General features: G+C 39.6%; 2 protein-coding genes across 2 annotated transcripts in view; one reads left to right on the top strand and one right to left on the bottom strand.

Moving 5' to 3' along the window:
• pld1b (phospholipase D1b) overlaps positions 1-13503 on the bottom strand; it is a 74293-nt gene that overhangs the window by 44949 nt on the left and 15841 nt on the right. The window lies entirely within an intron of this gene.
• Positions 4808-6807, top strand: LOC310772309 (uncharacterized protein). Its single transcript, XM_083632076.1, has 2 exons — positions 4808-6352; positions 6493-6807. Exon 1 carries the CDS (start codon positions 5456-5458, stop codon positions 6296-6298), a length of 843 nt encoding a protein of 280 aa, XP_083488202.1. The 5' UTR covers positions 4808-5455; the 3' UTR covers positions 6299-6352; positions 6493-6807.

The following is a 13503-nucleotide window of genomic DNA, read 5'->3' on the forward strand; positions in this document are numbered from 1 at the left end:
AACAAAAATCAGTAAGAAAATATTAAAATAGAATTAGAAAAATACATAATAAAATGCATATAAGTGAATGCATCGGATAGAGATACTGCAGGTCCACACATGACGCTCCCACACTGCCTCACAGTGCAAGAGCATCATGCGTGAACCCACAGCACATCCACCCGACGCACCCCCTAAAGAAAACAACCTAGCAAAAGTTCTTCGTTCAAGCCCTTGGGGTGTTCTGTCTGTAAGGTATGTATCCAAAATGCCTCTCTTTGTAACAAGGCCTTGTCTCTGTCACCCCCCCTCTTCAGTGGACTGACCTGTTCTATACCCTGGAACCTGAGGGAACACACGTCGTGACCAAACTCATTAAAATGCCTGGCGACAGAGGATTTTATATCTCTGTTTCTAATGCTACTCTTGTGTTCTGAAATGCGAGTTTTCAACTCTCTGATAGTTTTTCCAATATATACTAGCCCACATGGACACTTCAATAGATACACAACAAATTTAGTTTTACACGAGATCCTACTCTTAATCGAGTACTTTCTTCCAGAGTGAGGATGGAAGAATGTCTCTCCTCTGATCATAGCATTGCATTGAATACAGTTAAAGCAAGGAAAATTACCATTCTGTACATCAGACAAAAAATGGGAGGGGCCAGGGGGGCGTGTGTAGCAGTCAGCTCTAACGATCATATCTCGTACATTTCTTGCCCGTTTTTGAGCAAACAAGGGAGGCTCGCCAAATAAATGGCCCACTTGGGGGTCACTTTGTAAGATATTCCAGTGACTTAAAACACATTTTTTTATTTCCTGAGAAGCAGGTGAAAAAGTAGCAGCACACACTATTCTAGACCCTCGGGCAGGGGTGGACTTCGGGACCAACAGGTCCTCACGTTTCAACCCCCTAACTCTCTGTAGGCTGTTCTCAAGGATTGTGTTGTTAAAACCTTTTACCCTGAACCTTGTACATAGTTCAGCAGCCTGCTCTTCAAACATATGATCAGAACTGCAAATCCTCCTAATCCTCAAAAGTTGACTGTATGGCAAACCTCTTTTGAGGCTGGGGGGATGATAGCTAGAGTAGTCCAAGAAACTATTCCTGTCTGTCTGTTTTCTATACACCTTTGTCAGTAGTTGTTCAGATTTGTTTACAGAAACATCAAGGAAGGAGACAGTGTCTTCACTGTATTCTAGAGAGAATTTAATAGATGGTAGTCTGGAATTAATATAAATATTGAACTCCTCTAGTTGAGAGTGTGTCCCAGAAAACAGAAAAAATACATCATCAATATATCTGAACCAACACTTCAAAAAAATGGAGAAGGGGTTATTATTATATACAAAGTCTTCTTCAAACTTTCCCATAAAGAGGTTCGCATAATTAGGGGAACATGGACTACCCATAGAAACTCCCTGGCATTGAAGATAGTAAGAATTCTCAAATTTAAAATAATTGCTATTAAGGATCAATCTTGACAAATCAACCAAAAAGTCAGTCGGGGGCTGAAGCGTCGATCTTCTATTCAAAAAATGTGTTAGAGCTTGTAAGCCCTCCACATGAGGAACATTAGTGTATAGACTGTTGACATCCATGGTACATAAGAATACATTCTCATCAGTGAGCTGTACAGCACCTAACCTATTCAAAAAGTCAGTGGTGTCTTTCAAGTAAGAAGGAAGATCAGATACCAACACTTTAATGTGTCTGTCAAGATATTGAGAAATAGGCTCAGTAAGAGATTGTGTGCCAGCCACAATAGGCCTACCAGGCACTGGCTCAACACAGCTCTTATGGATTTTAGGTAAAGTATAGAACACAGGTCGCACAGGGTGCTTCTGTAACAAGAATTTGAATTCGTTTTGGCTGATAAGAGAATTAGCAAGGGCTGTACTCAGAAAATGCTCAACATTCTGAAAAAATTTAAGTGTGGGGTCACCCATTAGGGGAGTATAAAAATCTGTATTACCAAGTTGTCTCAAGATCTCTGTTGTATACGCTTCTTTAGTCTGGATGACAACAGCGCCCCCTTTGTCGGCATGTTTTATAACAATAGTCGAATCAGTAGAAAGTGCACGTAATGCTTTCTTTTCTTGCAACTCTATATTAGAATAGAGTCTCATTTTATTTTTGTACAAGTGTACCTTTGTAGCTACATCCTCTTCAACCAGTCGGCAAAAGGTGGCCACGGAGGGGTTCAGGGCAGGCGGAACAAAAGTACTTTTAGCCCTCAGGCCTGGTTCAGACGTGGAAATAGGAACAGTCTGTGAAGGATTCAAAAAAGGACGTGAGTGGGGGGCTCCCTTATCAAAGAAAGCACGCAGTTTAATGTTTCTCAAAAATTTAAACATTTCAATCCTAGTTCTGAAAGAATCAGCTTTAGCAGAGGGAATAAAGGATAAACCTTTTGAGAGGATGGATGCTTCTTGTGGAGACAGGGACCTGCTGGATAGGTTGATCACGTTTTCGCCCTCTGCCGCCGATTCCCTCTCCCTCTGCCGGTGCTGGCGGTGTCGCTTGCCTCTCAAAAGGTTTATCCTTTATTCCCTCTGCTAAAGCTGATTCTTTCAGAACTAGGATTGAAATGTTTAAATTTTTGAGAAACATTAAACTGCGTGCTTTCTTTGATAAGGGAGCCCCCCACTCACGTCCTTTTTTGAATCCTTCACAGACTGTTCCTATTTCCACGTCTGAACCAGGCCTGAGGGCTAAAAGTACTTTTGTTCCGCCTGCCCTGAACCCCTCCGTGGCCACCTTTTGCCGACTGGTTGAAGAGGATGTAGCTACAAAGGTACACTTGTACAAAAATAAAATGAGACTCTATTCTAATATAGAGTTGCAAGAAAAGAAAGCATTACGTGCACTTTCTACTGATTCGACTATTGTTATAAAACATGCCGACAAAGGGGGCGCTGTTGTCATCCAGACTAAAGAAGCGTATACAACAGAGATCTTGAGACAACTTGGTAATACAGATTTTTATACTCCCCTAATGGGTGACCCCACACTTAAATTTTTTCAGAATGTTGAGCATTTTCTGAGTACAGCCCTTGCTAATTCTCTTATCAGCCAAAACGAATTCAAATTCTTGTTACAGAAGCACCCTGTGCGACCTGTGTTCTATACTTTACCTAAAATCCATAAGAGCTGTGTTGAGCCAGTGCCTGGTAGGCCTATTGTGGCTGGCACACAATCTCTTACTGAGCCTATTTCTCAATATCTTGACAGACACATTAAAGTGTTGGTATCTGATCTTCCTTCTTACTTGAAAGACACCACTGACTTTTTGAATAGGTTAGGTGCTGTACAGCTCACTGATGAGAATGTATTCTTATGTACCATGGATGTCAACAGTCTATACACTAATGTTCCTCATGTGGAGGGCTTACAAGCTCTAACACATTTTTTGAATAGAAGATCGACGCTTCAGCCCCCGACTGACTTTTTGGTTGATTTGTCAAGATTGATCCTTAATAGCAATTATTTTAAATTTGAGAATTCTTACTATCTTCAATGCCAGGGAGTTTCTATGGGTAGTCCATGTTCCCCTAATTATGCGAACCTCTTTATGGGAAAGTTTGAAGAAGACTTTGTATATAATAATAACCCCTTCTCCATTTTTTTGAAGTGTTGGTTCAGATATATTGATGATGTATTTTTTCTGTTTTCTGGGACACACTCTCAACTAGAGGAGTTCAATATTTATATTAATTCCAGACTACCATCTATTAAATTCTCTCTAGAATACAGTGAAGACACTGTCTCCTTCCTTGATGTTTCTGTAAACAAATCTGAACAACTACTGACAAAGGTGTATAGAAAACAGACAGACAGGAATAGTTTCTTGGACTACTCTAGCTATCATCCCCCCAGCCTCAAAAGAGGTTTGCCATACAGTCAACTTTTGAGGATTAGGAGGATTTGCAGTTCTGATCATATGTTTGAAGAGCAGGCTGCTGAACTATGTACAAGGTTCAGGGTAAAAGGTTTTAACAACACAATCCTTGAGAACAGCCTACAGAGAGTTAGGGGGTTGAAACGTGAGGACCTGTTGGTCCCGAAGTCCACCCCTGCCCGAGGGTCTAGAATAGTGTGTGCTGCTACTTTTTCACCTGCTTCTCAGGAAATAAAAAAATGTGTTTTAAGTCACTGGAATATCTTACAAAGTGACCCCCAAGTGGGCCATTTATTTGGCGAGCCTCCCTTGTTTGCTCAAAAACGGGCAAGAAATGTACGAGATATGATCGTTAGAGCTGACTGCTACACACGCCCCCCTGGCCCCTCCCATTTTTTGTCTGATGTACAGAATGGTAATTTTCCTTGCTTTAACTGTATTCAATGCAATGCTATGATCAGAGGAGAGACATTCTTCCATCCTCACTCTGGAAGAAAGTACTCGATTAAGAGTAGGATCTCGTGTAAAACTAAATTTGTTGTGTATCTATTGAAGTGTCCATGTGGGCTAGTATATATTGGAAAAACTATCAGAGAGTTGAAAACTCGCATTTCAGAACACAAGAGTAGCATTAGAAACAGAGATATAAAATCCTCTGTCGCCAGGCATTTTAATGAGTTTGGTCACGACGTGTGTTCCCTCAGGTTCCAGGGTATAGAACAGGTCAGTCCACTGAAGAGGGGGGGTGACAGAGACAAGGCCTTGTTACAAAGAGAGGCATTTTGGATACATACCTTACAGACAGAACACCCCAAGGGCTTGAACGAAGAACTTTTGCTAGGTTGTTTTCTTTAGGGGGTGCGTCGGGTGGATGTGCTGTGGGTTCACGCATGATGCTCTTGCACTGTGAGGCAGTGTGGGAGCGTCATGTGTGGACCTGCAGTATCTCTATCCGATGCATTCACTTATATGCATTTTATTATGTATTTTTCTAATTCTATTTTAATATTTTCTTACTGATTTTTGTTATTCTAATATGTTGACTTTTCATCTGTGCTTATTTAACACAAGTGTGGCCATCCAGCCTCATTCTTCTCGTCTGCAAAACATTATTGCATTCCTGCTGTGTAATATATACAGACTTATATACAAGTATACTGTTTAAAATTGTACCTTTATCTCTTTTTTGATATTCTCTGATGTTTTTGATATTATATTCAGTGGTATTTTATGTTGTGAGATATTTCCTAGTACTTGATAATGTAATTGATTGTACTTCCGGTTTGACACTATTTATACGTCATGTCCGTCTTCTGTCAGCACAATGCTGAGGAAGGCTCCACGCCGAAACGTACATTGTCTTGCTTGAAGGTAAATAAAACAACCCAAAGGAATTATTTTGAGTGCTGGTTTTTTGCCCCTCTCTTATTATTTTTTGAGCCGTGCACCGTAACTTTTTGGAACTTTTGAGAGTGCTCACCAGTCGTGACTTCTAGTCACTGACTATTTGGACAATTATATTTTTGGGTGACGCACCTCTACCTACCTTCTACCTGCCAGAAACGGACTAAAATGGCGTCGTACCAGGAAATAGACGGCCTTACAGATGAAAGAGCTGCTACTCGGGCCTTCTCGGATTCCGACTCCGATGGTATTTTAAATTTATTTCCAATCGTGTCTACTGCACTGTCTTCCGATGTCCTTGCTTCTGACAATGTGGCCTCACTAGCCAGACGCTACGAGTTTCTACTAAAGAAAGAGACCCGTTCCAGCCTCCACGGCTCCACACTCTCGCAGTACTGGCGTAACAAACGCATACCGAGAGGGCTACGCATGAACAAAGAACCAGCGCTTGGAAGAGACAACAGCGAGTTTTGCCAACAATGGTGTGAAATTCTCAACAAATGTTCCTTTGACCTCATGCTCCTTGTCATTAAGCATGTTGACGCTGAACTGTCCACAACCAGAAAAGAGATCATGGATCTGAAGAAAGAGATGACCAACAAGATCGACGTGCAACAGCTCAAAGAGATTGAAACAACATGTATGACTTTGAAAGACACATATGAGAAGCAGGTCATGGAAGTGAAGCTTAACAAATATCGCAGAGACACCCTTGACTATAAGAACAAACGTGTCTATTCCTGGTTGTCATCAGACGGCTCAGGATCTTATCAGAGATACCGACGCAGACGAGAAGAACACACAGCTTACAACGGGCTGTCCACGGAGGATTCGGGGAGCGACGGGCCAATGAGGGGCTCCAGACGGGAGCCTTTTTTAGGCGTACCCCCACAACGCAGGTACCAGACCAGAATTTGGGCCTCAAACGCCGCCCAACCCGAAGAGGAGGCAAGCGACACCGCCAGCACCGGCAGAGGGAGAGGGAATCGGCGGCAGAGGGCGAAAACGTGATCAACCTATCCAGCAGGTCCCTGTCTCCACAAGAAGCATCCATCCTCTCAAAAGGTTTATCCTTTATTCCCTCTGCTAAAGCTGATTCTTTCAGAACTAGGATTGAAATGTTTAAATTTTTGAGAAACATTAAACTGCGTGCTTTCTTTGATAAGGGAGCCCCCCACTCACGTCCTTTTTTGAATCCTTCACAGACTGTTCCTATTTCCACGTCTGAACCAGGCCTGAGGGCTAAAAGTACTTTTGTTCCGCCTGCCCTGAACCCCTCCGTGGCCACCTTTTGCCGACTGGTTGAAGAGGATGTAGCTACAAAGGTACACTTGTACAAAAATAAAATGAGACTCTATTCTAATATAGAGTTGCAAGAAAAGAAAGCATTACGTGCACTTTCTACTGATTCGACTATTGTTATAAAACATGCCGACAAAGGGGGCGCTGTTGTCATCCAGACTAAAGAAGCGTATACAACAGAGATCTTGAGACAACTTGGTAATACAGATTTTTATACTCCCCTAATGGGTGACCCCACACTTAAATTTTTTCAGAATGTTGAGCATTTTCTGAGTACAGCCCTTGCTAATTCTCTTATCAGCCAAAACGAATTCAAATTCTTGTTACAGAAGCACCCTGTGCGACCTGTGTTCTATACTTTACCTAAAATCCATAAGAGCTGTGTTGAGCCAGTGCCTGGTAGGCCTATTGTGGCTGGCACACAATCTCTTACTGAGCCTATTTCTCAATATCTTGACAGACACATTAAAGTGTTGGTATCTGATCTTCCTTCTTACTTGAAAGACACCACTGACTTTTTGAATAGGTTAGGTGCTGTACAGCTCACTGATGAGAATGTATTCTTATGTACCATGGATGTCAACAGTCTATACACTAATGTTCCTCATGTGGAGGGCTTACAAGCTCTAACACATTTTTTGAATAGAAGATCGACGCTTCAGCCCCCGACTGACTTTTTGGTTGATTTGTCAAGATTGATCCTTAACTCATTCAGTGCCAGCCACTTTTGGAGAACGGATGCTCCCAGTGCCAGAGTTTTCAGAGCGTTTTCAGTGATTTCTCGAGGCCCACAGAATATTGTGTGATATTACTATGTAAACACCGAACACGCACAAGAACGAGCTGGCTCTATTGTATCATCAGCAAAAAAAAGTTTATTGATACCATTTTCCGTTCTTTAGTTATGAGCCGGAGAAGATAGGTTGTTTTCAGCGTTTTCAGGCTTTTCAAATTATTAGCTGAGATAATCCGCCTTTTGTGAAATGCAGCATTTCAAGCACATTCACTGAGTCTGAAGATAATATTTTCTGATGTAGTGACGTAGTTGTTGTGTGATGCCCTGCGTGCACCACCCCCCTCCCCCCCTCCCCCCGTAAACTCCTCCCCACACTGCACACAGCCTCACGCAACCATTATATTTTCCGAGTGCTGCGTTTGTGTGCTGCTGTCGGCTCTCAGCTCCACAGCAGGGAAGAGCCAACCCGGATTGCTGAATGGTTTGGCGTCAGGGGCTGCTTTCCTGTCTGCTAATCGGTTGGAGAAACTATACAGACAGACAGACAGACAGACAGACAGACAGGGACAGAGGGGCTCAGTTGTGAGCGCGGATTGACTCCTGTTCGGAGCCAATGTCAGCTCCCGCGACAGAGCAAATGGCTCTGGGAGCATGCATCGGGTTGTCTTTGATCCACGGCTTTTAGGCTGTTTCTCGGACCTGTCTCTAATCTGGACTGCACCGAGCAAGCACTGTCGCCACCTAATGAGTCCGTAAAATAGGTTATACACCTCCAATAGCTACTATAGTTGTACAGGAGCTGCGGAAGGCTTTGATCGACGTCCCACCGTCAAAAAACGCATTGGACGTCGAAGGACGTCCGTGGCATTCTACGTCACTATTTAATTGGACGTCGAAGGACGTCCATGGCATTCAATGAGTTAATAGCAATTATTTTAAATTTGAGAATTCTTACTATCTTCAATGCCAGGGAGTTTCTATGGGTAGTCCATGTTCCCCTAATTATGCGAACCTCTTTATGGGAAAGTTTGAAGAAGACTTTGTATATAATAATAACCCCTTCTCCATTTTTTTGAAGTGTTGGTTCAGATATATTGATGATGTATTTTTTCTGTTTTCTGGGACACACTCTCAACTAGAGGAGTTCAATATTTATATTAATTCCAGACTACCATCTATTAAATTCTCTCTAGAATACAGTGAAGACACTGTCTCCTTCCTTGATGTTTCTGTAAACAAATCTGAACAACTACTGACAAAGGTGTATAGAAAACAGACAGACAGGAATAGTTTCTTGGACTACTCTAGCTATCATCCCCCCAGCCTCAAAAGAGGTTTGCCATACAGTCAACTTTTGAGGATTAGGAGGATTTGCAGTTCTGATCATATGTTTGAAGAGCAGGCTGCTGAACTATGTACAAGGTTCAGGGTAAAAGGTTTTAACAACACAATCCTTGAGAACAGCCTACAGAGAGTTAGGGGGTTGAAACGTGAGGACCTGTTGGTCCCGAAGTCCACCCCTGCCCGAGGGTCTAGAATAGTGTGTGCTGCTACTTTTTCACCTGCTTCTCAGGAAATAAAAAAATGTGTTTTAAGTCACTGGAATATCTTACAAAGTGACCCCCAAGTGGGCCATTTATTTGGCGAGCCTCCCTTGTTTGCTCAAAAACGGGCAAGAAATGTACGAGATATGATCGTTAGAGCTGACTGCTACACACGCCCCCCTGGCCCCTCCCATTTTTTGTCTGATGTACAGAATGGTAATTTTCCTTGCTTTAACTGTATTCAATGCAATGCTATGATCAGAGGAGAGACATTCTTCCATCCTCACTCTGGAAGAAAGTACTCGATTAAGAGTAGGATCTCGTGTAAAACTAAATTTGTTGTGTATCTATTGAAGTGTCCATGTGGGCTAGTATATATTGGAAAAACTATCAGAGAGTTGAAAACTCGCATTTCAGAACACAAGAGTAGCATTAGAAACAGAGATATAAAATCCTCTGTCGCCAGGCATTTTAATGAGTTTGGTCACGACGTGTGTTCCCTCAGGTTCCAGGGTATAGAACAGGTCAGTCCACTGAAGAGGGGGGGTGACAGAGACAAGGCCTTGTTACAAAGAGAGGCATTTTGGATACATACCTTACAGACAGAACACCCCAAGGGCTTGAACGAAGAACTTTTGCTAGGTTGTTTTCTTTAGGGGGTGCGTCGGGTGGATGTGCTGTGGGTTCACGCATGATGCTCTTGCACTGTGAGGCAGTGTGGGAGCGTCATGTGTGGACCTGCAGTATCTCTATCCGATGCATTCACTTATATGCATTTTATTATGTATTTTTCTAATTCTATTTTAATATTTTCTTACTGATTTTTGTTATTCTAATATGTTGACTTTTCATCTGTGCTTATTTAACACAAGTGTGGCCATCCAGCCTCATTCTTCTCGTCTGCAAAACATTATTGCATTCCTGCTGTGTAATATATACAGACTTATATACAAGTATACTGTTTAAAATTGTACCTTTATCTCTTTTTTGATATTCTCTGATGTTTTTGATATTATATTCAGTGGTATTTTATGTTGTGAGATATTTCCTAGTACTTGATAATGTAATTGATTGTACTTCCGGTTTGACACTATTTATACGTCATGTCCGTCTTCTGTCAGCACAATGCTGAGGAAGGCTCCACGCCGAAACGTACATTGTCTTGCTTGAAGGTAAATAAAACAACCCAAAGGAATTATTTTGAGTGCTGGTTTTTTGCCCCTCTCTTATTATTTTTTGAGCCGTGCACCGTAACTTTTTGGAACTTTTGAGAGTGCTCACCAGTCGTGACTTCTAGTCACTGACTATTTGGACAAGGCTATATAACATACACATCATAAGGTAGGCTATATAACATACACATCATAAGGTAGGCTATATAACATACACATCATAAGGTAGGCTATAGAACATACACATCATAAGGTAGGCTATGGTAGGCTATATAACATACACATCATAAGGTAGGCTATATAACATACACATCATAAGCTAGGCTATATAACATACACATCATAAGGTAGGCTATATAACATACACATCATAAGCTAGGCTATATAACATACACATCATAAGGTAGGCTATATAACATACACATCATAAGGTAGGCTATATAACATACACATCACAAGGTAGGCTATATAACATACACATCATAAGGTAGGCTATATAACATACACATCATAAGGTAGGCTATATAACATACACATCATAAGGTAGGCTATATAACATACACATCATAAGGTAGGCTATATAACATACACATAATAAGGTAGGCTATATAACATACACATCATAAGGTAGGCTATATAACATACACATCATAAGGTAGGCTATATAACATACACATCATAAGGTAGGCTATATAACATACACATCATAAGGTAGGCTATATAACATACACATCATAAGGTAGGCTATATAACATACACATCATAAGGTAGGCTATATAACATACACATCATAAGGTAGGCTATATAACATACACATCATAAGGTAAGCTATATAACATACACATCATAAGGTAGGCTATATAACATACACATCATAAGGTAGGCTATATAACATACACATCATAAGGTAGGCTATATAACATACACATCATAAGGTAGGCTATATAACATACACATCATAAGGTAGGCTATATAACATACACATCATAAGGTAAGCTATATAACATACACATCATAAGGTAGGCTATATAACATACACATCATAAGGTAGGCTATATAACATACACATCATAAGGTAGGCTATATAACATACACATCATAAGGTAGGCTATATAACATACACATCATAAGGTAGGCTATATAACATACACATCATAAGGTAGGCTATATAACATACACATCATAAGGTAGGCTATATAACATACACATCATAAGGTAGGCTATATAACATACACATCATAAGGTAGGCTATATAACATACACATCATAAGGTAGGCTATATAACATACACATCATAAGGTAGGCTATATAACATACACATCATAAGGTAAGCTATATAACATACACATCATAAGGTAGGCTATATAACATACACATCATAAGGTAGGCTATATAACATACACATCATAAGGTAGGCTATATAACATACACATCATAAGGTAGGCTATATAACATACACATCATAAGGTAGGCTATATAACATACACATCATAAGGTAGGCTATATAACATACACATCATAAGGTAGGCTATATAACATACACATCATAAGGTAGGCTATATAACATACACATCATAAGGTAGGCTATATAACATACACATCATAAGGTAGGCTATATAACATACACATCATAAGGTAGGCTATATAACATACACATCATAAGGTAAGCTATATAACATACACATCATAAGGTAGGCTATATAACATACACATCATAAGGTAGGCTATATAACATACACATCATAAGGTAGGCTATATAACATACACATCATAAGGTAGGCTATATAACATACACATCATAAGGTAAGCTATATAACATACACATCATAAGGTAGGCTATATAACATACACATCATAAGGTAGGCTATATAACATACACATCATAAGGTAGGCTATATAACATACACATCATAAGGTAGTTTATATAACATACACATCATAAGGTAAGCTATATAACATACACATCATAAGGTAGGCTATATAACATACACATCACAAGGTAGGCTATATAACATACACATCATAAGGTAGGCTATATAACATACACATCATAAGGTAGGCTATATAACATACACATCATAAGGTAGGCTATATAACATACACATCATAAGGTAGGCTATATAACATACACATCATAAGGTAGGCTATATAACATACACATCATAAGGTAGGCTATATAACATACACATCATAAGGTAGGCTATATAACATACACATCATAAGGTAGGCTATATAACATACACATCATAAGGTAGGCTATATAACATACACATCATAAGGTAGGCTATATAACATACACATCATAAGGTAGGCTATATAACATACACATCATATGGTAGGCTATATAACATACACATCATAAGGTAGGCTATATAACATACACATCATAAGGTAGGCTATATAACATACACATCATAAGGTAGGCTATATAACATACACATCATATGGTAGGCTATATAACATACACATCATAAGGTAGGCTATATAACATACACATCATAAGGTAGGCTATATAACATACACATCATATGGTAGGCTATATAACATACACATCATAAGGTAGGCTATATAACATACACATCATAAGGTAGGCTATATAACATACACATCATAAGGTAGGCTATATAACATACACATCATAAGGTAGGCTATATAACATACACATCATAAGGTAGGCTATATAACATACACATCATAAGGTAGGCTATATAACATACACATCATAAGGTAGGCTATATAACATACACATCATAAGGTAGGCTATATAACATACACATCATAAGGTAGGCTATATAACATACACATCACAAGGTAGGCTATATAACATACACATCATAAGGTAGGCTATATAACATACACATCATAAGGTAGGCTATATAACATACACATCATATGGTAAGCTATATAACATACACATCATAAGGTAGGCTATATAACATACACATCATAAGGTAGGCTATATAACATACACATCATAAGGTAGGCTATATAACATACACATCATAAGGTAGGCTATATAACATACACATCATAAGGTAGGCTATATAACATACACATCATAAGGTAGGCTATATAACATACACATCATAAGGTAGGCTATATAACATACACATCATAAGGTAGGCTATATAACATACACATCATAAGGTAGGCTATATAACATACACATCATAAGGTAGGCTATATAACATACACATCATAAGGTAGGCTATATAACATACACATCATAAGGTAGGCTATATAACATACACATCATAAGGTAGGCTATATAACATACACATCATAAGGTAGGCTATATAACATACACATCATAAGGTAGGCTATATAACATACACATCATAAGGTAGGCTATATAACATACACATCATAAGGTAGGCTATATAACATACACATCATAAGGTAGGCTATATAACATACACATCATAAGGTAGGCTATATAACATACACATCATAAGGTAGGCT

Source organism: Poromitra crassiceps, assembly GCF_964638095.1.
Source record: "Poromitra crassiceps genome assembly, chromosome: 2".
In the NCBI taxonomy this organism is placed as follows: Eukaryota; Metazoa; Chordata; class Actinopteri; order Beryciformes; family Melamphaidae; genus Poromitra; species Poromitra crassiceps.